This window comes from Coregonus lavaretus, assembly GCF_964263955.1.
Source record: "Coregonus lavaretus genome assembly, chromosome: 8".
NCBI classification, from domain to species: Eukaryota; Metazoa; Chordata; class Actinopteri; order Salmoniformes; family Salmonidae; genus Coregonus; species Coregonus lavaretus.
In genome coordinates, this window is record NC_139995.1 from 35,631,029 (window position 1) to 35,656,980 (window position 25,952).

Consider the following 25,952-nt stretch of genomic DNA (forward strand, 5'->3'; position numbering starts at 1 on the left):
AATTGCCATAGACTTTCTGTTATTTACTTTGCTAAATTAGCGGGAGCTTTGCAACCCTAGCTGTGATGTTGTCCTCCCACTTGAGGTTGTGGGAGATGATGGTCCCCAGGAATTTAAATGACTCAGCCATACTTACAGCTGAACCGTTGATTTCAAGGGGGAGAGGTGGTGAGGGACTCTTCCTGAAGTCAATCACCATCTTCAAGGTTTTGAGTGTTCAACTCCAGGTTATTGTGACTGCACCAGGCCACCATCCGGTCAACTTCTAACCGGTACATGAATTCATCACCGTTGGAGATAAGACCGACCAGGGTGATGTCATCTGCAGACTTTGAGTAGCTTGACAGACATGTCGTTGGAGGTGCAGTCGTTGGTGTAGACGAGAGGGGAGAGCACGCAACCCTGCGGCGCTCCCATGCTGAGGGACAGAGTGCGAGAGGTGTTTCCCCAGCTTGACGTATTGTGTCCTGTTGGTCAGGAAGTCGGTGATCCACCGACAGATGGTGTCAGATACGTTCAGCTGGGTAAGTTTGTCCTGCAGCAGCTCTGGGATGATGGTGTTGAACGCAGAACTGAAGTCCACAAACAGTATCCTTGCGTATGTCCTTGGGTTGTCAAGGTGCTGAAGGATGTAGTGGAGACCAGTGGCAAACCGTGACTATAGGACCTAGGCCTTCAGAGGAACCAGAAATCTTCCAATACATTGTATCAAACTCAAAAATCAAGAAAATAACAAAACATAGCATCACTTAATGCGACATATCTTCTGTTGTCGGACCACACTAGTTCTAGTGAAGGAGGAGCAATGCTTTTCGATTACATTTATGAATGAATCAAACAGGCCTGGCTGCGCTTCGGGCTGCCGCGCACACAGAGACAAAATGGCATGGACACGTGACACACACAGCATAAAATAATGTGACCAGCAAAACAAAAAACACACTGTTTACACAACCTATGGTAGCCTAATGCCACTATTACCAATAGCGACAACAACAGTGTCACATCAAAGGTGACAGGCTCGTGGCACTGAAAGGACAGCGACCGTAATACCTGTGCACTCCATGGCGCTGAAGGAGAGACAGTTTTGGTGAAACACATAGACACGACTGATAGACAGGCAACAGCAATCAAACACAGCATCAAATAATGTTAAAGAATAAGCAGCCCATTCACTCCAGAAGGCACCATGAAATCATAACAAGACAAAAGCACAACCATTTAATTTCCAAAATGAAATTAACAAACCAGCTATTACACTGAACAAAAATATAAACACAACATGGAAAGTGTTGGTCCCATGTTTCATCAGCTGAAATAAAACATCCCAGAAATGTTCCATATGCACAAAAAACGTATTTCTCTCAAATTTTGTGCACAAATTTCTTTCTATCCCAGTTAGTGAGCATTTCTACTTTGCCAAGATAATCCATCCACCTGACAGGTGTGGCATATCAAGAAACTGATTAAACAACATGATCATTACACAGGTGCACCTTGTGCTGGAGACAATAAAAGGTCACTTTATAATGTGCAGTTTTGTCACACAACACAATGCCACAGATGTATCAAGTTTTGAGGGAGCGTGAAATTGGCACGCTGACTGCAGGAATGTCCAACAGAGCTGTTGCCAGAGAATTGAATGCAAATTTCTCGACCATAAGCTGCCTCCAATGTCATTTTAGAGAGTTTGGCAGCACGTCCAACCAGTCTCATAACCGCAGACCACATATAACCACGCCAGCCCAGGACCTCCACATCCGACTTCTTCATCTGTGGGATTGTCTGAGGGTGGGTGCTGAGTAGTATTTATGTCTGTAATAAAGCCCTTTTGTGGGGAAAAACTCATTCTGATTGGCTGGGCCTGGCTCCCCAGTGGGTGGCCTGGCTCCGAAGTGGGTGGGCCTATGCCCTCCCAGGCCCAACCATGGCTGCACCCCTGCCCAGTCATGTGAAATCCATAGATTAGGGCCTAATGAATTTATTTCAATTGACTGATTTCGTTATATGAACTGTAACTCAGTAAAATTGTTGCATGTTGCGTTTATATTTTTGCTCAGTATACTTACCATTGCAAAAAAATAAATATCATCACACTAACCTATGATCTATAGTTTCAACGTAACAATGTTTGTCATTATTTTCAAAGAGATAGCTAAACGGCCCCACCCATTGCAAGTCAAAATGTGATTGATTCATTCCACTGTCATTCCAAAATTCTGCTCTAATACAGTTGAATGGCAGAGGCCTTCTGTCCATCTTCTGAAGGCCTAGTCAAAGGCTGACTTAGCTAGCTATATGTTTCTAACCAGAGACCACCAAACAAAAACATGATTGGATATTTTTTTCTCTTCAGCATTAACCTTTCTCTTTCCAACACAAACTGAAGAGATGAAATCAGAAGATCATTAAAATTATTGTAAAGAGGAAAGAGAAATTAAAAATGATTTTAATTTCATTGGAGACCAATGTTGACAGTGTTGTCCACAGACCTGTTGGCTCTGTAGGCGAACTGCAGGGGGTCAAGGAGGGCATCTGTGATGGTTTTGAGGTGGGATAGGATAAGGCGCTCAAATAGGATAGGGTGGATTTATAGCCTAGTATCAGTCTAATTGAGGTGTAGAAAATAGAACATCACGCATTCGAGTGTTTGAACTTGTTAACGCGGCTGCATGAACTTCTAACACGGCTCCATTGGATTTGTCAGATTATACATTCAGGTGGTTTCTTGTATCCAATGGCAGTGTTCGCGATAAGCTAACGCAAGGAGCTGCTTGTGGATTTGACAGTTCTAACGCAGTTCCACTTCCGACACATGTGGTGGATATTTTAATCAATAATGAGGAGAGACAAGGTCAATCACCAATCAGAATATTAACTTTATTAAAAACGTATCGATAAGGGAGCTGGTCACACCACCCACAGAGTGAGTAGAGTGAGAGCCCAACGAACAGGAAATGCTGACATCTTATATAGTGGACCTAAAAATGCTTAGTCATGGCTGGTTCCACCCCTCCCCGGCAGATCAGGAGCTACCTTGTTTTCTTCTTGTGGCTATTTGTATTGGGTCATAGCGCACAAACAAGTGAAAACGTTAGCTCCGTTACTGCCCATATCTCCACACAGCTGTGGAAAGGATGAACTGAAAAACTGTGGTCATTCTGAGGCTCTTTGTCTTGACCGTGTGACCAGATTACTCAGAAGCAAAGAGAAATTGAAACAATACAGGTCTATCTGTTCCTCAAGTTTATCTCTATCCCATGTCCTTGACTACACGCCCAGACCAGCTGCAGGGAGCTAGAGGGAACCATCCTTATGAAAAGCACAGCATTGGTAGTTAAGAAATGTCTCTACTATTGTTAAGCATATTCATTGTTAACTATTAATATTAAACAAATTAGGTAAATATGTGATTTTTGTCCCACACACCGACAAAACAACCGCTATGCGGGTGTCGGCTAGTGCGGATCTGATAGAATCTAGCCCTTTTATTTTGTTTTGTTCTCAGGGATGAACTCTCCAGACTTTGACAACCAGACACTGGCAGCGCTGAGAGGCCGGATGGTTCGCTACCTTATGAGGTCACGAGAGGTGAGCAGCTCATTTCAGATTTACCAGTTAACTGAATTTACAGTACAGACTGTCCAATACCAAATTATATTAGCACCATAGTAAGATGACTGTGGAGCAGGTTAATTATACGGAAATGTATGCTTACAAAATATGAAAACATATGCACACTTGACTGTAAATTGCTTTGGACTGCTAAATGCCCTATATTTTATTAAGCTAATCTGACTGTTCCTCTAGATCACCCTGGGCAGAGCCACCAAGGACAAGCAGATAGATGTGGATCTGTCTCTGGAAGGACCTGCATGGAAGATCTCCAGGAAACAAGGTGACTCACTTACTACATCACCTGCAGCACCATGACATGGTCCTCATTTAACACTGGTTGTGTCTGAAATGGTACCCTATGGGGTGGCCCTATGAGCCCTGGTCAAAAATAGTGCACTATGTAAGGAATAGAATGCCATTTCAGACGCACCCCCTATCTGCATTACCTGGGTCTGAAGCTGAAGAACCTGTATTATCTGGACTCTAGAGGGCAGTGCTTGCCTTGTCCTCACGTCACCTTAGTGAAATTATACCCTGTTAAAATATTTTTTATTTTTATTTTTTATTAAAATGTGACTGTTTTCTGCTAAACGTCGATCATGTAGTAATATTATTAGGACTTAATCTAGTTTGTCATTGTGTGTTTATAACTGGTAATAATGTACAGGGATCATTAAACTGAAGAACAACGGGGACTTCTTCATAGCCAACGAAGGCCGCAGGCCCATCTACATAGACGGCAGACCAGTCTTGTCTGGCTACAAGTGGAAACTCAACAACAACTCTGTGGTGGAGGTGTGTGGAGGGTTCTGGACAACTTAAATGGCAGGGGATATGATAGGGGAGCTGGTGCAAGAAGATTGAGATTGATAAATCTGTTAAAATTGGCAAAAGGTATTTTTCATAAACAACAACAGCCACCTCTTATAATACATGAACCTCACAACAAGTTGTTTGTCTCTCCAGATTGCAGGTCTTCGTTTTGTGTTCCTGATCAACCAGGAGCTGATCTCACTCATCAAGGCAGAAGCAGCTAAGATGAACCAGCAGTGAGAGAGAGAGAGCCGTGCTGCCTCAGTGGAGGAGAGAGACTGGAACAGAGGCCAAGTCACATGCCTGTGTCTACTGCACAGCCAGCTCCTCCATACAGAGCAACGTACAGTGGCCTCCAGTGGACACACTGTACACCACCAGGAGCCTAGTAGACGAGGTCCACATGAAGGAGCACAGACTTGAATGAAAGGAACCCAGAACCCTTTTGGTCATGGTTATACAGCGGAGTAAGAGCAGGGGACACCCACACACACACACTGAGAATGGTGATATTTGGTTACATCTCATACCTTTCCACTGCTGGATATTTTAGGGGGAATCCCATCTCAAAGACACTCAATTATACTTTCCTTGTAACTACAGGACCATAATAACACCAGTTTAGTCTTGTTTTAAAGTTTAAATTGGCATTCATATCATGAGGTTCCACACTGCCTATAAGACAATGAATTGGTTTTAATTCTGTGTTTCCTTTTTTCCCCCCATACAGATTGATTTAGGTTGAGCTGGTACATGCAAAGATGCATTTAGGACCAGGATAGGGTATCACTTGTAAAAGTGATATTGTGTATGTATGTATCTATGTTAGTGCTACTTAAGCCAAAGCCATGTAAATGTGACAGTTTGTTAGATTTTTGTATGAAAGCTTGGATTAAACTGTCATTAGTTGAATGTCCTTCCTTTGTGGAGCCGTTTCTTAAGTGGCATCATAATAGCATGTAAATGTAGGGTTTTTGTTCTACCACAAGGTAGAGCTGTTGGATAATTAATCGGTTCAAAATGGCAGTTTTAGTTTTTTTGCAACTCTTCAGTCTTGATACTGAAGCACAAATTATTACAGAGTATCTTTGATGTTATTAATATCTGAGAGTTAAGCTGTCAATGGAAAAACAGAAATTCTACTCCATAATTTGGCAGATAAGTGTAGACATGGCATCAACAGAACCTCAGAGTCCCACGAGCAGGTGTAGTGCTTGTCAGACTACAGTACATCTCAGCAGAGCTATTTTATTGCAACATAGTAGAAAGTTGATCATTAATTTCCAGAATCAGAGATACCGCAGTCCTGTTTTAATAGGATGCAATATCAAAGAATATCAGATAGGTGGATATGCAGATTTTCTAGAAGTGTGAAAGACAGTCTATTGAAAGATAATATATTAATGTTAACACTCACAAAAAAAATGTAAATTTTAACACTTGTAGTAGCAGTTAATACATTTATAAATAGTTTTATGAATTCCATAAACCCTCTGATCTTATGCTTTCTCCTCATTGTGGAACTTTCTGTTAAACTTAAATCAAACAAGTTCTGTGTTATCCTGGGTGCCAGTCTGTAGTGATGGGCATTGAGTCTTTTTGGTTAGCCGGATCATTTTGGCTCCGTTCAACTAAAAGAGACATTCATTTGTCTAAATACGGATCTTCGTTTAGAGATCTTTCCCCACTATGTTATTCATGCAGTGAGGATTTACCATCTTCAGAGAATGTTTTTATAATTTATCTGCAGATAATTGATATCTGGAGCTCAAAAACCAGTAGTTAGCACTATGGGGGAATGGCGATGGGCTGGTCCTTTTGTAGGCCAGTGGGACTGTCTTAACTAGTTTCTTCCCCCACAGTATTTTCATTATCTGGCAAGTAATGGGGGCCTCAAGGAAAATAATGGAGTAGGCAAGAGTGCAAACAGATCTGGGACCAGGCTAGTTCTGTGTCTTTTGAGGAAATAATTGGTCGTTTTGCATACTTTTTATTCCTTTAGGGAAGTGGCCCCCAAGACCTGCCCCCATGTTGTTACAAACAAGAAAATAACATCCCCGCTTTTTTCATTGTTTTGCTCATTAGGCCTATGTATGAAATGAATGAAAAGGAGAGCAAGAAATGTAAAACAAAGTGGTATCTGATAAAATGTGGATGTTGGATATTTAAATTCATCAGCATCACAGGAATTGGATTAACAAAATAAGTTTGCTTTGTGTTCTACCATTTGATTTGGGGATGTGGTTATTTTTGTGCTGACTTACCTAGTTAACCCTACTTGGCCAATTTCTGCTAGCGAGTATCCAACAATGAGCGAGTTCGTTTAACATTGCCAGGTGCCCTGGGTAGGCTGATGTTGCATATTTTAGACCATTCTCCTCCACCGACCCGGTGCACCGGGGAATGCAAAACGAACTCGCCCACTGACAACAACCTACGTACACAACCGGCTAGTGGAGGAGAGCTCGAGCCTCGAGTACTTGACAGCAGTGCATCTGGAATAATAAAACATACACTATATTAAAGTTTAGGTGAGTAACAGTTAATGTCGCTTGCTCTTTAAGATATTAATTTCTCGTTTCTATTCAATTATTGGAATGCAAGAACACTAGCCACACCTTGAAATACTATTGAGTGGCTTGTTTATGACATGGTCCTGGCATGGCTAGCTGGTAAATCCACATGCTAGCTAATGCTAAAATAATGTAGCTAGCTTGCTGCTGGGAGCAGCTATGAAACAAGCCACATTACGATACCCTCTATGACATTTTATCAGGTCTTTGCCATCCATCCGACTTTCTGATAATGCAGGCACATCAAAGGTAAGGTTAGCTAATGAAATAATGAGTATTTCTAAATCAATTGAACCATTGATGCCATTCGAAATAAAGGTAAGAGGGAATTCGTGCTGTAGCTAATAATGTTTTGATTACTTAAGAAGAAAAAATTACATTATATATATATGTATATATATATATATAAAAAGGTCATTTAACACAACATATATAAATGAGCATTATTTATATAAATGAGCTTTATTAAAGCTCATTTATATATATATATATATATATATATATATATATATATATATATATATATATATATATATAAAGCTCATGTATATATGTTGTGGAGGGTTGCATAAAAAGTAAGATATTGTAGCGAACGGCAGGCCAAGAAATCGAACCCCGGGTCGCTGGTGTGAAAGGCAACGCACGGGTCAATAGTGACGTCACTTGGTAGGAATTAGAGCACTGCTGACGCTACACTGTCCCTTCCAAACGGGAAGGCACGTCCCCGTGCTTCGTATACTTAGCCCCCCTCACAAGTCCGGGCCGTGCGTTCCGATGGCCTCACAGCCGTCATCCCACTTTTGACACGAACGGCAAGGCATCGAACCCGGGTCGCTGGCATGAAAGTCAAACACCCGAGTTGCGTCAATAGGGTTAACCCTCTTGGTGGGAATTGTACCGTGGCTCAAATAGAAGGATAGCTATAATACCATTTCAGTGTCCAGGATTTGTTAGTCTGTGTGTTTCTATGTATCAAGCCAGGATGCTGTGTTTAACGTATATTTGACTTTTGACTAAAAACCTACTTAAAGGGTGTTTACCACGAGTGCCTCAATTTGCATGAAAATAAGTAAATGCACTCTTTCAGTGTCCAGGATGTTTGTTTCCAGGAAGGAAGCCCCAGGATGCTGCGTTTAAACTGTTATCACGATCAGTCTTAGGTAGATTTATGATGGACAATAAACCACTTAAAACAGTTGATTAATCACAGACCTTTCACTCTTCTGATAGTGTAGGGTGATTCTCATGAAACCCGTTTTAACCATGGCAGTAGCAAATGGAGTTACATTTTAAATTTTTAAATTTTAGTCATTTAGCAGACGCTCTTATCCAGAGCGACTTACAGTTAGTGAGTGCATACATTTTTTCATACTGGCCCCCCGTGGGAATCGAAGCCACAACCCTGGCATTGCAAGCGCCATGCTCTACCAACCGAGCTACAGAGGAGGCCACGTCCCTGAGTTACACTGAACTAAAATATGAACGCAACATGCAACAATTTCAAAGATTTTAATGAGTTACAGTTCATATAAGGAAATCAGTCAACTTAAATAAATTAAATAGGCCCTAATCTATGGATTTCATGTGATTGGGAATACAGATATGCATCTGTTGGTCACAGATACCTTTAAAAAAAGGGTAAGGGCATGGATCAGAAAACCAGTCAGTATCTGGTGTGACCACCATTTATTTGCCTCATGCAGCGTGACACATCTTCACATAGAGTTGATCAGTCTGTTTATTGTGACCTGTGGAATGCTGTCCCACTCCTCTTCAATGGCTGTGCGAAGTTGCTGGATATTGGCGGGAACTGGAACACGCTATCGTATACAGAGCATCCCAAACATGCGACATGTCTGGTGAGTATGTAAGCCATGGAAGAACTGGGACATTTTCAGCTTCCAGGAGTTGTGTAGAGATCCTTGCGACATGGGGCCGTGCATTATCATGCTGAAACATGAGGCGATGGCGGCGGATGAATGGCATGACAATGGGCCTCAGGATCTCGTCATGTTATCTCTGTGCATTCAAATTGCCATCAATAAATGCAATTGTGTTCGTTGGCCGTAGTTTATGCCTGCCCATACCATAACCCCACCGACACCATGGGGCACTCTGTTCACAACTTTGACATCAGCAAACCGCTCGCTCACACAATGCCATACATGCTGTCTGCCATGTACAGTTGAAACTGGGATTCATCCGTGAAGAGCACACGTCTCCAGCGTGCCAATGGCCATCGAAGGTGAGCATTTGCCCACTGAAGTCGGTTTCGACGACAAACTGCAGTCAGGTCAAGACCCTGGTGAGGACGATGAGCATGTAGATTAGCTTCCCTGAGACAGTTTTTGCAGAAATTATTCAGTTGTGCAAACCCACAGTTTCATCAGCTGTCTTTATTTAACTAGGCAAGTCAGTTAAGAACAAATTCTTATTTACAATGACGGCCTACACCGGCCAAACCCGGACAACGCTGGGCCAATTGTGCGCCGCCCTATGGGACTCCCAATCACAGCCGGTTGTGATACAGCCTGGAATCGAACCAGGGGGTCTGTAGTGACGCCTCAAGAACTGAGATGCAGTGCCTTAGACCGCTGCGCCACTCGGGAGCCCTGGCTGGTCTCAGACGATTCCGCAGGTGAATAAGCCGTTGGTGGCAGCTTATGGTAGAGAAATTAACATTCAATTATCTGGCAACAGCTCTGGTGGACATTCCTGCAGTCAGCATACCAATTGCACGCTCCCTCAACTTGAGAGATCTGTGGCATTTTGTTGTGTGACAAAACTGCACATTTTAGAGTGATCTTTTATTGTCCTCAGCACAAGGTGCACCTGTGTAATGATCGTGCTGTTTAATCAGCTTCTTGATATGCCACACCTGTCAGGTGGATGGATTATCTTGGCAAAGGAGAAATGCTCACTAATGGTTGTAAACAAATGTGTGCACTAAATTTGAGAGAAATAAGCTTTTTGTGCAAATGGAAAGTTTCTGGGATCTTTTATTTCAGCTCATGAAACATGGGACCAACACTTTACATGTTGCATTTATTATTTTGTTCAGTATACTTCCATATAGATGGGTTAGCTGAAAACGTCAAGAAAACAATGCACACGCTTCAATGGGGCAGAAGTCAGTTGTGATTCTGGATGGCCAGATGTCCTTAAAAAAGTTTTCTAATTTGTCTTTGTATGCAGCCTTGAACTCCCTTCATTTTGCTTTTGTCTTTGAATATTTTTCCTTTCCTCTTTACTGCCACCTGATTTTAAACACTTTTTTTCTTATTGAGAAGCTCTTTTAATTCCCGAGTCACCCACGGTTTATTATTGGGAATAACGAGATCCTCACAGAAACAGATGTACTCCGAGACAGTATCCACTGCCTCTTCCAGGTCGTCGGCGCTGTCCGTCAGGGCCGCCCAGTCAGTGGACTCTCTTCCAGGTCGTCGGCGCTGTCCGTCAGGGCCGCCCAGTCAGTGGACTCTCTTCCAGGTCGTCGGCGCTGTCCGTCAGGGCCGCCCAGTCAGTGGACTCTCTTCCAGGTCGTCGGCGCTGTCCGTCAGGGCCGCCCAGTCAGTGGACTCTCTTCCAGGTCGTCGGCGCTGTCCGTCAGGGCCGCCCAGTCAGTGGACTCTCTTCCAGGTCGTCGGCGCTGTCCGTCAGGGCCGCCCAGTCAGTGGACTCTCTTCCAGGTCGTCGGCGCTGTCCGTCAGGGCCGCCCAGTCAGTGGACTCTCTTCCAGGTCGTCGGCGCTGTCCGTCAGGGCCGCCCAGTCAGTGGACTCTCTTCCAGGTCGTCGGCGCTGTCCGTCAGGGCCGCCCAGTCAGTGGACTCTCTTCCAGGTCGTCGGCGCTGTCCGTCAGGGCCGCCCAGTCAGTGGACTCTCTTCCAGGTCGTCGGCGCTGTCCGTCAGGGCCGCCCAGTCAGTGGACTCTCTTCCAGGTCGTCGGCGCTGTCCGTCAGGGCCGCCCAGTCAGTGGACTCTCTTCCAGGTCGTCGGCGCTGTCCGTCAGGGCCGCCCAGTCAGGGGACTCTCTTCCAGGTCGTCGGCGCTGTCCGTCAGGGCCGCCCAGTCAGTGGACTCTCTTCCAGGTCGTCGGCGCTGTCCGTCAGGGCCGCCCAGTCAGTGGACTCTCTTCCAGGTCGTCGGCGCTGTCCGTCAGGGCCGCCCAGTCAGTGGACTCTCTTCCAGGTCGTCGGCGCTGTCCGTCAGGGCCGCCCAGTCAGTGGACTCTCTTCCAGGTCGTCGGCGCTGTCCGTCAGGGCCGCCCAGTCAGTGGACTCTCTTCCAGGTCGTCGGCGCTGTCCGTCAGGGCCGCCCAGTCAGTGGACTCTCTTCCAGGTCGTCGGCGCTGTCCGTCAGGGCCGCCCAGTCAGTGGACTCTCTTCCAGGTCGTCGGCGCTGTCCGTCAGGGCCGCCCAGTCAGTGGACTCTCTTCCAGGTCGTCGGCGCTGTCCGTCAGGGCCGCCCAGTCAGTGGACTCTCTTCCAGGTCGTCGGCGCTGTCCGTCAGGGCCGCCCAGTCAGTGGACTCTCTTCCAGGTCGTCGGCGCTGTCCGTCAGGGCCGCCCAGTCAGTGGACTCTCTTCCAGGTCGTCGGCGCTGTCCGTCAGGGCCGCCCAGTCAGTGGACTCTCTTCCAGGTCGTCGGCGCTGTCCGTCAGGGCCGCCCAGTCAGTGGACTCTCTTCCAGGTCGTCGGCGCTGTCCGTCAGGGCCGCCCAGTCAGTGGACTCTCTTCCAGGTCGTCGGCGCTGTCCGTCAGGGCCGCCCAGTCAGGGGACTCTCTTCCAGGTCGTCGGCGCTGTCCGTCAGGGCCGCCCAGTCAGTGGACTTGAAACAGTCCTGGAGGGCTTCAGTAGCTTCAGGAGTCCAGCTGTTAATCTCCACCTATTTAGCCTTCTCTCGCTGCAGTCACGGTTTGTAGACTGGGATGAGCCCAACCATGTTATGAGCCAAATCCCCGAGATTGGGTAGTACCTTGGAGGAATACGCACCTGGGATGTTACCATAACAGAGGTCCAGACAGGCTTCATTTCGGATAGGACATGTAACATATTGCTGGTATGATGGTAAATGTTCAGATTGACTGCACATTTTAAAGTCTCCCATGATCAGCTTTACTGCTTCAGCTGACTGTCCCAGCATGGGAAACAAGGTCATGGATCAGGTCGGCAGCTGTTTGGGTGTCAGCGGAAGGGGGCTATTTAAATAATAAACAGTCAGACTTGATTTATTTCCTGTGGCAGGTAGTATGGCAGTAGGTTAAGAGCAAGGAGTTCAATATGTTTAGTACAGACCTGGTGCTTCGTTGTGATATGGGCTGAATTGCAGTATTTCTCATTGATGAACTCACTTTCCTCTTACCGGAGTTGATGTTTTGGTCCATTCTAAAGATTGTGTAGCCGTCCAGCTCCACTGCAGAGACGGTTTCCTGTTCCGTAAGCCAGGTCTCAGACAGATCAGGCAGGATTGTCGGTACTCGGAAAGGTATTGGGTACAAGGCTGTAGCTCGTCGGCTTGGGCGGTATACTGTTTACCGGGGTATTTGGAAATAGCCACAGGATGGTTTTTCAATACCGTTTTAAACTATGTTTTTGAAGTTTTTCAATCAATATTCATATTTACTTTTTAAGTAAATACCTGCAGTCAACTTGTGCAATACGTTAGGAGGTAAAGCAGATTGCGTTCTTCATTTCACCTGTCACATTATTTTACATTATGAAACTTATCGTAGTTCCCCAGAACAGTTGAGCCAGTCAAGTGTTTGTTTGTAAATAGCAGAAGAAAGCGGGAGCAGGTGAGTCCAGCTGTGTATTGACAATATTTGCGTTTTATATTGAAAGTCAAATGTTTTTTTTGCTTCAATAGAGTTATCAGGGACGTGCAACTATAGTTTTCCTTCACAGAAAATACATTAGTGCAACACATTCGGCAGAAAATAGCTTCATTGTCATGAGATGACAACAGAAGTGCAACACTATTTGGCTGGCGGCCACACAAGTAAATGAGCTTACAATGAAAAAGCAAGGTATTTCTTTGCAAAAAACGATGCATGGCCACCATATTTCTAATGTTATCATAGAAAGATTGTAACCAGTGACAGTTCCTAATGTTTTGCTTTAAGTTAATCTTGTGTTTTACCTGAGAAAATTAGGCTGGCTACACCAAGAAAAGTACTGGAGAAAAGTAGCTACACATCATTCAGAGCGCTGTCTTTTGATAGAATGCCTGTTCGTGAATTCTCATCCGAGTGGAGAAGTGCAACTAAGCCTCCAAATGATTTTGATGCTGAGCAGAAATTACAATAAGAAGCATTTTAGATTTACATTGACGAAACGCTGCAAGATATTTCATATGCGTTGTATCTTTTTTTCCTGCGTGAAAAAATACGAATTTTGCATTAGGGCGACCCCTAAGTTTAACTTGCTAGTTATCTAATTAAGTGGCGGAATAATGAAGTCACGGGGGATCATATTGTGTTCGCTTTCTGCTGTGTTTGAGAAGTAAAAGCCCTTTGGATGGGTTATCTGTACAGCTGCCGCTGCTGCCTGATTTCCTTGCATTTTTTCTCCTATCCGTTCTGCCCCATCTGCTCCTCCCTTATCTTCTCCAAGCAGAGCAGGCAGCCCCGCGACCCCCAGACTCCACACAGACACAGTGTGTACACAGTACTGTTCTTCCTTCAGACAAGCATATATCAAAACTTTGTTGATTTGCACAATGTTTCTCGTTCACATTCGCTTGTAAATGTCAAAATTCACCAAAAATGACATTCGGTAGCGCCTACCTATGTATAACTTTATGAGCTGGATTGCCTGTCTTTGCAATTTAGTTTATTTTCGTTTGCTCTCGTTAGCATATTTAGCTAGCAGCATCCATGGAAATTTGCTATTACTTGTACTAATTTTGTTAGCATTCTGGTAATAGAAGGCCAATTGACTTTTTTGGGGTGCTTTTTGGCACCCCCTTGTGTACTAAACCAGTAATACCGTAAATTCTGGTGTGAGGATATGAAAATCTGGATACCGCCCAACACTACTCGTCAGTCTTATTCTTTATGATTTGTGCATTGCCTTGCACAATAGATGGAAGACGTTTTCTGAAGGGCTGTTTTTTAATCCGATTCCGAATTCCTCCTCTACTGCCACTCTTCTTTTCTTTAGATGCCTTTTCTTGGGAACATGTTGATTGTATTGATTGTAATATTCCATTGTAGCCTAAGCTTGCAGCAAAGGGTCGGAGATTAAGCAGGACGTCTCTTGTGTATGATATCCGCGGTTGCGGCTCGCTATATCTATTGATGGTTAGGTCTACAGCTTGTTTGGTGCATTTCACATTTATTTATTTTTTACAACTAACAGCAAAAGTACTGCTATTTGCCTCATTATTAGCTATCTGATTTCATACCAAACTTGGTTGATTGAGGTGGATCGCAACTTTAAACAAACAAACAAGCACGAAAACGACGAGCACAAATGACCGTGTCACTGCAAGAGGTCCTCTGTAGCTCAGCTGGTAGAGCACGGCGCTTGTAACGCCAAGGTAGTGGGTTCGATCCCCGGGACCACCCATACACAAAAAAATGTATGCACGCATGACTGTAAGTCGCTTTGGATAAAAGCGTCTGCTAAATGGCTTATTATTATTAAGAGCAGCCCCCATACATAATATAATGTTTTATAAACATGGAAGGATCTTACAGATTGCATTCGCTCACTGTTTTGCTGCTCCCAAACTTGATCTTTTAATAAAGCTTTGGTAATTCATATTTATTTAAAGCAGTCTCACGAACCAAATCCTTTATTGATAGTCTGCTATTTGGGAATGCATTGGGCATGACAAAAAAAACAGGCTTCGCTGAAATGAAAAACAAGCAATCTGTGTTATTGTTAAGACCTGCTTTTGGTTGGTCTTAAAACTTTAGCGCTGCATGAAATTGTCACTTTTGTGCATGTTTTTAAGGACACACCTCAAATATTGCCACCCCTCCCACCTCAGCACAAGCGGGCTGATGTGAGACAGGTAAACCTGGCATTAGGGATGGAAAATGCCAGTGCCAGTGGTTTTACATGACGAAATTGTCCTCGATGTTCAATTTCACACACAGCTTGGATACAACCATGATTACAGATACAGATTTCAGGTACAGATCTACTATGTTATAATATCTGACAGTACAGTAGGGTCAGCATTTCTCACGAGGCAGTGGACTGTGTTAAACATAATGACATCCAGGTTTTTACGGGTCTATGAAATGGGTATGTTTAAATGAGATGTTCATGTTAGGGGGACGTGTGTATTTGTGCTTCTTGTTTATTAATTGTACTTCTTTCCCCTTAGACTACCAACACCAATGCAATGTTGCTCCTCAGACACTGCCGAGGCCTAACCAGAGTAGGCCTTCTCAAGACTCAAAGGTAAAGTATTTAAAAAAACACTACTGTCACCTGTCACACAGGTAGTCATAAAATAAGCTGCATTTGTTACCTTTGAGCATAAAGGTAATGTCAAAGTTATAAAAAATATATCACTAAAGGCATGGCCATTCTGGCAGACCTGGCATTTGCCTTGTCTCCTTATTGCTATAGTCCACTTTAATGGCCTGTTTGGCCTGTTAATGTCTTGCCTAGTCAAAGGTCTGAGTCAGTCAGAACAGCCACTAAAAGATCTTACATGTCTCCAAAAAACAAGCAGGTTATACACCAGCCACCCAGGGCTGTCAGCCAGCAAAGTGCAACGCAAGGCCACTATGTCTTGACTGACTTAAAGGAATAATTTTCATTACAGCTAACTGCGTCCGAAATGTTGCTCTATTCCCTAGCTATGTGCATTCAGAAAGTATTCAGACCCCTTGACTTTTTCCACATTTTGTTACGTTATAGCCTTATTCTAAAATTGATTAAATAGTTTTTTTCCCTCATCGGTCTACACACAATACCCCATAATGACAAAGCAAAAAAACGTTTTTTATAAATTTTAGCAAATGTATAATTTTTTAAATCACATTTACATAAGTCTTCAGACCCTTTACTCAGTACTTTGTTGAAGCACCTTTGGCAGCGATTACAGCCTCGAGTCCTCTTGGGTATGACGCTAAAAGCTTGGCACACCAATATTTGAGGAGTTTCTCCCATTCTTCTCTGCAGATCCTCTCAAGCTCTGTCAGGTTGTATGGGGAGCATCGCTGCACAGCTATTTTTAGGTCTCTCCAGAGATGTTCGATCGGGTTCAAGTCCTGGCTCTGGCTGGCCACTCAAGGACATTCAGAGACTTGTCCTGAAGCCACTCCTGCGTTGTCTTGGCTGTGTGCTTAGGGTCGTTGTCCTGTTGGAAGGTGAACCTTCGCCCCAGTCTGAGGACCTGAGCGCTCTGGAGCAGGTTTTCATCAAGGATCTCTCTGTACTTTGCTACGTTCATTTTTCCCTTGATCCTGACTAGTCTCCCAGTCCCTGCCGCTGAAAAACATCCCGACAGCATGATGCTGCCACCACCATGCTTCACCGTAGGGATGGTGCCAGGTTTCCTCCAGATGTGACGCTTAGCATTCAGGCCAAAGAGTTCAATCTTGGTTTCATCAGACCAGAGAATCTTGTTTCTCATAGTCTGAGAGTCCAAACTTCTTCCATTATAGAATGATGGAGGCCGCTGTGTTCTTGGGGACCTTCAATGCTGCAGAAAGTTTTTGGTACCCTTCCCCAGATCTGTGCCTCGACACCATCCTGTCTCTGAGCTCTAAGGACAAGTCCTTCGACCTCATGGCTTGGCTTTTGCTCTGACATGCACTGTCAACTCTGGGACCTTTTATAGACAGGTGTGTGCCTTTCCAAATCATGTCCAATCTATTGAATTTACCACAGGTGGACTCCAATCAAGTTGTAGAAACATCTCAAGGATGATCAATGGAAACAGGATGCACCTGAGCTCAATTTCGAGTCTCATAGCAAAGGGTCTGAAACTTACAGTTGAAGTCGGAAGTTTACATACACCTTAGCCAAATACATTTAAAATCAGTTTTTCCACAATTCCTGACATTTAATCCTAGTAAAAATTCCCTGTCTTAGGTCAGTTAGGATCACCACTTTATTTTAAGAATGTGAAATGTCAGAATAATAGTAGTGAGAATGATTTATTTCAGCTTTTATTTATTTCATCGCATTCAAAGTGGGTCAGAAGTTTACATACACTCAATTAGTATTTGGTAGCATTGCCTTTAAATTGTTTCACTTGGGTCAAACGTTTCGGGTAGCCTTCCACAAGCTTCCCACAATAAATTGGGTGAATTTTGGCCCATTCCACCTGACAGAGCTGGTGTAACTGAGTCAGGTTTGTAGGCCTCCTTGCTCGCAAACGCTTTTTCAGTTCTGCCCACAAATGTTCTATAGGATTGAGGTGAGGGCTTTGTGATGGCCACTCCAATACCTTGACTTTGTTGTCCTTAAGCCATTTTGCCACAACTTTGGAGGTATGCTTGGGGTCATTGTCCATTTGGAAGACCCATTTGCGACCAAACTTTAACTTCCTGACTGATGTCTTGAGATGTTGCTTCAATATATCCACATAATTTTCCTTCCTCATGATGCCATCTATTTTGTGAAGTGCACCAGTCCATCCTGCAGCAAAGCACCCCCAAAGCATGATGCTGCCACCCCCGTGCTTCACGGTTGGGATGGTGTTCTTCGGCTTGCAAGCAGTTTTGGAGCAGTGGCTTCTTCCTTGCTGAGCGGCCTTTCAGGTTATGTCGATATTGGACTCGTTTTACTGTGGATATATTTACTTTGTACCTGTTTCCTCCAGCATCTTCACAAGGTCCTTTGAAGTTGTTCTGGGATTGATTTGCACTTTTCTCACCAAAGTACGTTAATCTCTAGGAGACAGAACGCGTCTCCTTCCTGAGCAGTATGATGGCTGCGTGGTCCCATGGTGTTTATACTTGCGTACTATTGTTTGTACAGATGAAAGTGGTACCTTCAGGCATTTGGAAATTGCTCCCAAGGATGAACCAGACTTGTGGAGGTAAAAATTGTTTTCTTCTGAGGTCTTGGCTGATTTCTTTTGATTTTCCCATGATGTCAAGCAAAGAGGCACTGAGTTTGAAGGTAGGCCTTGAAATACATCCACAGGTACACCTACAATTGACTCAAATGATGTCAATTAGCCTATCAGAAGCTTCTAAAGCCATGACATCATTTTCTGGAATTTTCCAAGCTGTTTAAAGGCACAGTCAACTTAGTGTATGTAAACTTCTGACCCACTGTAATTGTGATACAGTGAATTATAAGTGAAATAATCTGTCTGTAAACAATTGTTGGAAAAATTACTTGTCATGCACAAAGTAGATGTCCTAACCGACTTGCCAAAACTATAGTTTGTTAACAAGACATTTGTGGAGTGGTTGAAAAAACAGGTTTTAATGACTCTAACCTAAGTGTATGTAAACATCTGACTTCAACTGTATGTAAATAAGGTATTTCTATAATTCTGTATTTTTTTTTGTGCTAAAAATTCTAGAAACCTGTTTTTGCTTTGTCATTATGGGGTATTGTATGTAGATTGATGAGGGGGAAAAAACGATTTAATCAATTTTAGAATAAGGCTGTAACGTGACATTGTGGAAAAAGTCAAGGGGTCTGAATACTTTCCGAATGCACTGTACATAGTGCACTACTTTTGACCAGGACCCAAAGTAAAAAGTGATCAAAAGTAGTGCACTAAATAGGTATGCGGCCCTAGTGTCAGCTGCTGGGTTAATGATTTCCAAGCAGGAGCAGAGATAATCAATTACCTCCTTATCAAACAAGCTTCTGAAATACAGATTTGTCTCTCCCCCTTTATTTGTTTAGTCTTATTGCCTTGTTGAAATGAACTGTAATCAGTTTGCCTGACCTCTAACATTTTTAAGGAGTGGAGTCTCCTAGGAGAGGCCTTTGTCTGGGTTATCAGGTGAAATCTGGACCATAGAAACCATTTTAACATTTTCACAAGTCAATTAAGTCTAATGGGCCCAAACCTTTTCATGAATAGAAAAAGCTTTTGTCAGTTGCATAGTTACTGCCTACCATAACTTCTCTTTTGTATGGACATGGGTGTAACTAACTGTAACATGAATGCATTCAGTACATGAGTAAACTGCTAGGTGTGTCTCAAATGACTCCCTATATAGTGCACTTATTTTGGCCAGAGCCCAGAGCCATTTGGGACACACCCCCAGTGTTTGTCTGATTGTGACACTGGTCTGTGTGTCTCCTACAGGGTGCAGTTGTTGCAGGGTGCGGTCCCTCCTGTGGCAGTGTGTGCGGGCAGCCTCTGTGCACGCTGGGGCAGCAGTCATGGGGGGCAGGAGTCAGGGCAGTACCAGCGCAGCCATGGCCCCAACTGGAGACACGCCCTGGCAGGGCTGCTGGCTGGGACAGGGGCTGTACTGGCCTATGGCCTCCACCACAGCCAGGTGAGAGGGACAGTCTACATGCTAAGAGCTGGTGTGATGGAAGTTGTGGTGCATTTATGCTATGATACTGTTAGAGAAATGTATCCTACAATATGGGCATTTAACAACATTTATAGTTTTTCAAGGTGTTATTTTGTTCAATACAATTCATTTTGTTACATGTTTTGTAGCATGAATAATGTCAAAAATTAACCATTTGTTTTTGACATTAATCATGCTACAAAACATGTAACAAAACGTTGTTTCTACTCTTTTTTTCCCTGTAGCTGATATTTGGCTGTTATTTGTCTTGTCTCCAGACTGAGCAGGCAGCCACCACTATAGTCCAGCCCATAGCCCCAGCCTCCTCTCTGCCCATCTACACCCAGGACGAGGTCACCAAGCACCGCTCCGTTGAGGAGGGCGTCTGGGTCACCTACAAGGGCAGCGTCTATGACATCACAGAGTTTGTGTCCATGCACCCTGGCGGTGATAAGATCCTGCTAGCAGCAGGTGGGGCTCTGGAGCCCTTCTGGGCGCTGTACGCCGTTCACAGGCAAGACCATGTGCTGGAGATCCTGTCAGAGTATAAGGTGGGCGAGCTGTGTGGTTTAGTTATCTGGTCTGTGCAAGTGTAAATAATTATAATGTTGCTACGACAGCATATATTCCCATAACCAATTCTTATTATGAAACCTTTGTTGCAATTGACTATGTTTTTATTATCTAAACAACATAACAGTGAAATATATATATATATATATATATATATATATATATATATATATATATATACAGTACCAGTCAAAAGTAACTACTCATTCCAGGGTTTTTCTTTATTTTTTACTATTTTCTACATTGTAGAATAATAGTGAAGACATCAAAACTATGAAATAACACAAATGAAATCATGAAGTAACCAAAAAAGTGTTAAACAAATCAAAATATATTTTATATTTGAGATTCTTCAAAGTAGCCACCCTTTGCGTTGATGACAGCTTTGCACACTCTTGGCATTCTCTCAACCAGCTTCACCTGGAATGCTTTTCCAACAGTCTTGAAGGAGTTCTCACATATGCTGAGCACTTGTTGACTGCTTTTCCTTCACTCTGCGGTCCAACTCACCCCAAACCATCTCAATTGGGTTGAGGTTGGGTGATTATGGAGGCCAGGTCATCTGATGCAGCACTCCATCACTCTCCTTCTTGGTCAAATAGCCCTTACACAGCCTGGAGGTGTGTTGGGTCATTGTCCTGTTGAAAAACAAATGATAGTCCCACTAAGTGCAAACCAGATGGGATGGCGTATCGCTGCAGAATGCTGTGGTAGCCATGCTGGTTAAGTGTGCCTTCAATTCTAAATAAATCACAGACAGTGTCACCAGCAAAGCACCATCACACCATCTCCTCAATGCTTCATGGTGGGAACCACACATGCGGAGATCATCCGTTCACCTACTCTGCGTCTCATAAAGACACGGCGGTTGGAACCAAAAATCTCAAATTTGGACTCAAGGACAGATTTCCACCAGGTCTAATGTCCATTGCTCGTGTTTCTTGGCCCAAGCAAGTCTCTTCTTCTTATTGGTGTCCTTTAGTAGTGGTTTCTTTGCAGCAATTCGACCATGAAGGCCTGATTCACACAGTCTCCTCTGAACAGTTGATGTTGAGATGTGTCTGTTACTTGAATTCTGTGAAGCATTTATTTGGGCTGCAATTTCTGAGGCTGGTAACTCTAATGAACTTATCCTCTGCAGCAGAGGTAACTCTGGGTCTTCCTTTCCTGTGGCTGTCCTCATGAGAGCCAGTTTCATCATAGTGCTTGATGTTTTTTGCGACTGCACTTGAAGAAACTTTAAAAGTTCTTGAAATTTTCCGTATTGACTGACCTTCATGTCTTAAAGTAATGATGGACTGTCATTTCTCTTTGCTTATTTGAGGTGTTCTTGCCATAATATGGACTTGGTCTTTTACCAAATAGGGCTATCTTCTGTATACCCCCCCCTACCTTGTCACAACACAACTGATTGGCTCAAACGCATTAAGAAGGAAAGAAATTCCACAAATTAGAAGGCACACCTGTTACTTGAAATGCATTCCAGATGACTACCTCATGAAGCTGGTTGAGAGAATGCCAAGTATGCAAAGCTGTCATCAAGGCAAAGGGTGGCTATTTGAAGAAGCTCAAATATAAAATATATTTGGATTTGTTTAACACTTTTTTGGTTACTACATGATTCCATATGAGTTATTTCATAGTTTTGATGTCTTCACTATTATTCTACAATGTAGAAAATAGTAAAAAATAAAGAAAAACCCTTGAATGAGTAGGTGTGTCCAAACTTTTGACTGGTACTGTGTATATATATACAGTGCCTTCGGAAAGTATTCAGACCCCTTGACTTTTTCCACATTTTGTTACGTTACAGCCTTATTCTAAAATGAATTAAATAAAAACAATTCCTCAGCAATCTACACCCAATACCCCATAATGACGAAGCGAAAACAAGTCAAGGGGTGTGAATACTTTCCAAAGGCACTGTATTTATATTTATTTATAAATAAAAAAAAATTAAGGTGGGTGAGCTGAGTGCGGAGGACTGGCGGAAGCAGCAAAGCGTGAAATCCACGGATCCCTACTCCACCGACCCGGAGCGGCACCCTGCCCTGCGCATCAACAGCCTCAAGCCCTTCAATGCCGAGCCCCCGCCCGAGATCCTCTCCGACAACTACATCACCCCCTCAGCCATCTTCTTTAAGAGGAACCACCTGCCCGTGCCACAAGTGGACCCGAAATCCTACCGGCTGCAGGTGGAGGGTCTGCCTGGGGGAGCACCTCTGAGCCTCTCTCTGGAGGAGCTGAAGACACGCTTCCCCAAACACACAGTCACGGCCACGCTGCAGTGTGCTGGCAATCGCCGCTCGGAGATGAACAAAGTCAAACAGGTGAAGGGGCTCAACTGGGGCATTGCTGCGATAAGTAATGCTACGTGGAGCGGCGCCAGGCTGAAGGATGTGCTGCTGGCAGCTGGCTATAGGCCAGAGGTGGCCCGGCAGACATGCCACGTTCAATTTGAAGGACTGGACAGTGACGTGACCGGCACCACCTACGGGGCATCTATCCCGCTCAACAAGGCGGTCAGTGAAGAGGGTGACGTGCTGTTGGCGTACCAGATGAACGGAGAAGACCTACCTGCTGACCATGGCTATCCCGTACGGGTGGTGGTGCCGGGAACGGTGGGCGCCCGCAATGTCAAGTGGCTGGGAAGGATCATAGTGAGTGAGGAGGAGAGCAGCAGCCACTGGCAGCAGAATGACTACAAGGGCTTCTCCCCCGCCACTGACTGGGACACGGTGGACTTCAAGTCGGCCCCAGCCATCCAGGAGCTGCCCATCCAGTCGGCCATCACCCAGCCAGCGGAGGGAGCCGTGGTGGAACGCAGCGCAGAGGAGGTGACGGTGAAGGGCTACGCCTGGAGCGGGGGCGGACGGGAGGTTGTGCGTGTCGATGTGTCTCTGGACGGGGGGCGGACCTGGCAGGTGGCGCAGCTACAGAGCAGTGAGAAGGGGCAGGTCCCGGCCCCCTCGCCCCCACCCGGCAGAGCCTGGGCCTGGAAGCTGTGGGAGCTGACAGCCCCGCTGCCCCCCGCGGCCCAGGAGCTGGAGATTGTGTGCAAGGCGGTGGACAACAGCTACAACATGCAGCCAGACTCAGTGGCGCCTATCTGGAACCTGAGGGGAGTGCTGAGTAACGCCTGGCACAGGGTGAAAGTCACAGTCAAGGAGGATGAGGAAAAGGAGGAAGAGTAGAAACTGTTGTGATCTAGGGGGTTGTGTTCAAGTCTTAAAGAGTGTAGAGGGAAACGGATGATGATGTTTTAACCTGGCCCTCTCCAGACAGACGACGTCAAACCCACTCAAGCTCAGTGGGGGAACTGACCGTACCACAGGTGCTGTGTGTGTGTGATGCCCTGACACTAAAGACCCCTCTGTTGTCTTGTTGCACAGCAAAACAGATAATTCTGTTCAGTGGAGATGGAAAAATGTAAATAGGCATTCATCTGTGCGTAGCCAATGTTGAGCGCTTAAAGAACATTATGTGGCCAGTTGGGTTAAAAAGAATCCCAAACGCACCACAAAACAAGATAACAGTAACAAATCTGTTGGTGTCAACAGTTGCTCAAGGACAAGCAAAAAACGCCTTGCCAGTGCAGTCCTTTTCATATCCTGAAATCTATTCACTAACCTCTTTGGCTTTGATGACAAGCTTGCTTCCATTTCATGATTTTATATGGGTGTCATTTGCTGGATCCAGAGAATATTCTAATTCTTTGATTTGCATTGTCTTAACTCATATTGATTATAGCAATTGATAAATTGTCTATCATATTACTAATTATTCATTGTGTAAGATCAAAAGCACTTAGATCTTGTAAGTTTCAGCTAGTGTTAGCTGCTGCATTAAGCAAGGTACTACATTGTTTAGATTTTCACAAAATAAAGTTCTCAGTTATATTTTTGAGATAAATTGTTTTGCACACAATGTATGCATTTAAATGAATCAGCGATGCTACTTTTGAAATGTATTTTTTCCCACTGTCAAGTGTGATAAAACATATTTTCACCTATCTGGTTCTAGTTTTCATTTGGAGACAACTTTTTATAAGAAAACAATTTAATCAAATAATTAACAAATTAACATGCTACATGATTGATTACGAGCTTTAAATGAACAAGTGATAAATAAACAACACTTAAAACATTTATCAATAACACATTCATATTAAATATTAAACTTACACTACATGACCAAAAGTATGTGGACACCTGCTTGTCGAACATCTCATTCCAAAATCATGGGCATTAATATGGAGTTGGTTCCACCCCCTCTTGCTGCTATAACAGCCTCCACTCTTCTGGGAAGGCTTTCCACTAGATGTTGGAACATTGCTGCATGGACTTTAATTCAGCCACAAGAGCATTAGTGAGGTCGGGCACTGATTAGGCCTGGCTCGCAGTCGGCGTTCCAATTCATCCCAAAGGTGTTCGATGGGGTTGAGGTCAGGGCTCTGTGCAGGCCAGTCAAAGTCTTCCACACCAATCTTGACAAACCATTTCTGTATGGACCTCGCTTTGCGCACTGGGGCATTGTCATGCTGAAACAGGAAAGGGCCTTCCCCAAACTGTTGCCACAAAATTGGAAGCACAGAATCGTCTAGAATGTCATTGTATGTTGTAGCGTTAAGATTTCCCTTCACTGGAACTAAGGGGCCTAGCCTGAACCATGAAAAACAGCCCCAGACCATTATTCCTCCTCCACCAAACTTTACAGTTGGCACTATGCATTCGGGCAGGTAGTGTTCTCCTGGCATCTGCCAAACCTAGATTAGTCCGTCGGACTGCCAGATGGTGAAGCGTGATTCATCACTCCAGAGAACGTGTTTCCACTGCTCCAGAGACCAATGGCGGCAAGCTTTACACCACTCCAGCTGACACTTGGCATTGCGCATGGTGATCTTAGGCTTGTGTGCAGCTACTTGGCCATGGAAACCCACTTCATGAAGCACCTGACGAACAGTTCTTGTACTGACGTTGCTTCCAGAGGCAGTTTGGATCTCATTAGTGAGTGTTGCAACCGATGACAGACAATTTTTAGTGGTGTGGCCTACCACTTTGCGGCTAAGCTGTTGTTGCTCCTAGACATTTCCACTTCACAGTAACATCACTTACAGTTATAATAATAATATGCCATTTAGCAGACGCTTTTATCCTAAGCGACTTACAGTCATGCGTGCATACATTTTTTTATTATTATTTTTATTTTTATTTTTTTTGTGTATGGGTGGTCCCGGGGATCGAACCCACTACCTTGGCGTTACAAGCGCCGTGCTCTACCAGCTGAGCTACAGAGGACCACAGTTGACCGGGACAGCTCTAGCAGGGGAGACATTTGACGAACTGACTTGTTGGTAAGGTGGCATCCTATGACGGTGCGACGTTGAAAGTCACTGTGCTCTTCAGTAAGGCCATTCTACTGCCAGTGTTTTTCTATGGAGATTGCATGGCTGTGTGCTCGATTTTATACGCCTGTCAGCAACGGGTGTGGCTGAAATAGCCTACTATCTACTAATTTGAAGGGGTGTCTACATACTTTTGTGTATATATATATATAGTGTATGTCCAACTGTTATTCAGCTGTTGTGCAATCATCATGAATTAAGCTTCTGTACCTCTGGCTAGACTCTAGAAAGAGATACATTGCTGGCCCCTGGTGGCCAGATAGCACATGACAAAACGTATACCAGTTTACTGTCTTTGCTAGTGCTAATCTAATGGTATTCATGACATATAACATAAATATACTTGCGGCAAAGATGATCCATTACATAGACAAAATAGTCGACAGACCGCTCTAATAATGGAAAAATTATATTTTACACAAAGGCAGAAGGGGGCGAGATCAGGTGGGAACATTTTAGCCAATGAGAGGGCAGATACGTGTTAACAACAGACACAGCTCCGATATA

The 25,952-nt window shown here is 44.2% G+C and overlaps 2 protein-coding genes across 3 annotated transcripts in view; both read left to right on the top strand.

Annotated features, from left to right (window-relative positions):
* Window positions 1–5,347, top strand: part of LOC311134348 (microspherule protein 1-like) — a 49,469-nt gene extending 44,122 nt beyond the window's left edge. For both annotated transcript variants that reach the window (XM_084167997.1, XM_084167998.1), the window contains 4 exons: window positions 3,509–3,591; window positions 3,811–3,898; window positions 4,286–4,413; window positions 4,585–5,347. In XM_084167997.1, the coding sequence (XP_084024123.1) occupies window positions 3,509–3,591; window positions 3,811–3,898; window positions 4,286–4,413; window positions 4,585–4,671 (386 nt within the window). In that variant the 3' untranslated portion in view covers window positions 4,672–5,347. The remainder of the gene's footprint in view (window positions 1–3,508; window positions 3,592–3,810; window positions 3,899–4,285; window positions 4,414–4,584) is intronic.
* Window positions 5,348–6,845: 1,498 nt separating this feature from the next.
* On the top strand, window positions 6,846–24,053 carry suox (sulfite oxidase). Its single transcript, XM_084167996.1, has 5 exons — window positions 6,846–6,962; window positions 15,343–15,419; window positions 19,252–19,447; window positions 19,747–20,019; window positions 22,003–24,053. The coding sequence occupies exons 2-5, from the start codon at window positions 15,361–15,363 to the stop codon at window positions 23,233–23,235; spliced, it is 1,761 nt and encodes a 586-aa protein (XP_084024122.1). The 5' UTR covers window positions 6,846–6,962; window positions 15,343–15,360; the 3' UTR covers window positions 23,236–24,053.
* Window positions 24,054–25,952: the final 1,899 nt, after the last annotated feature.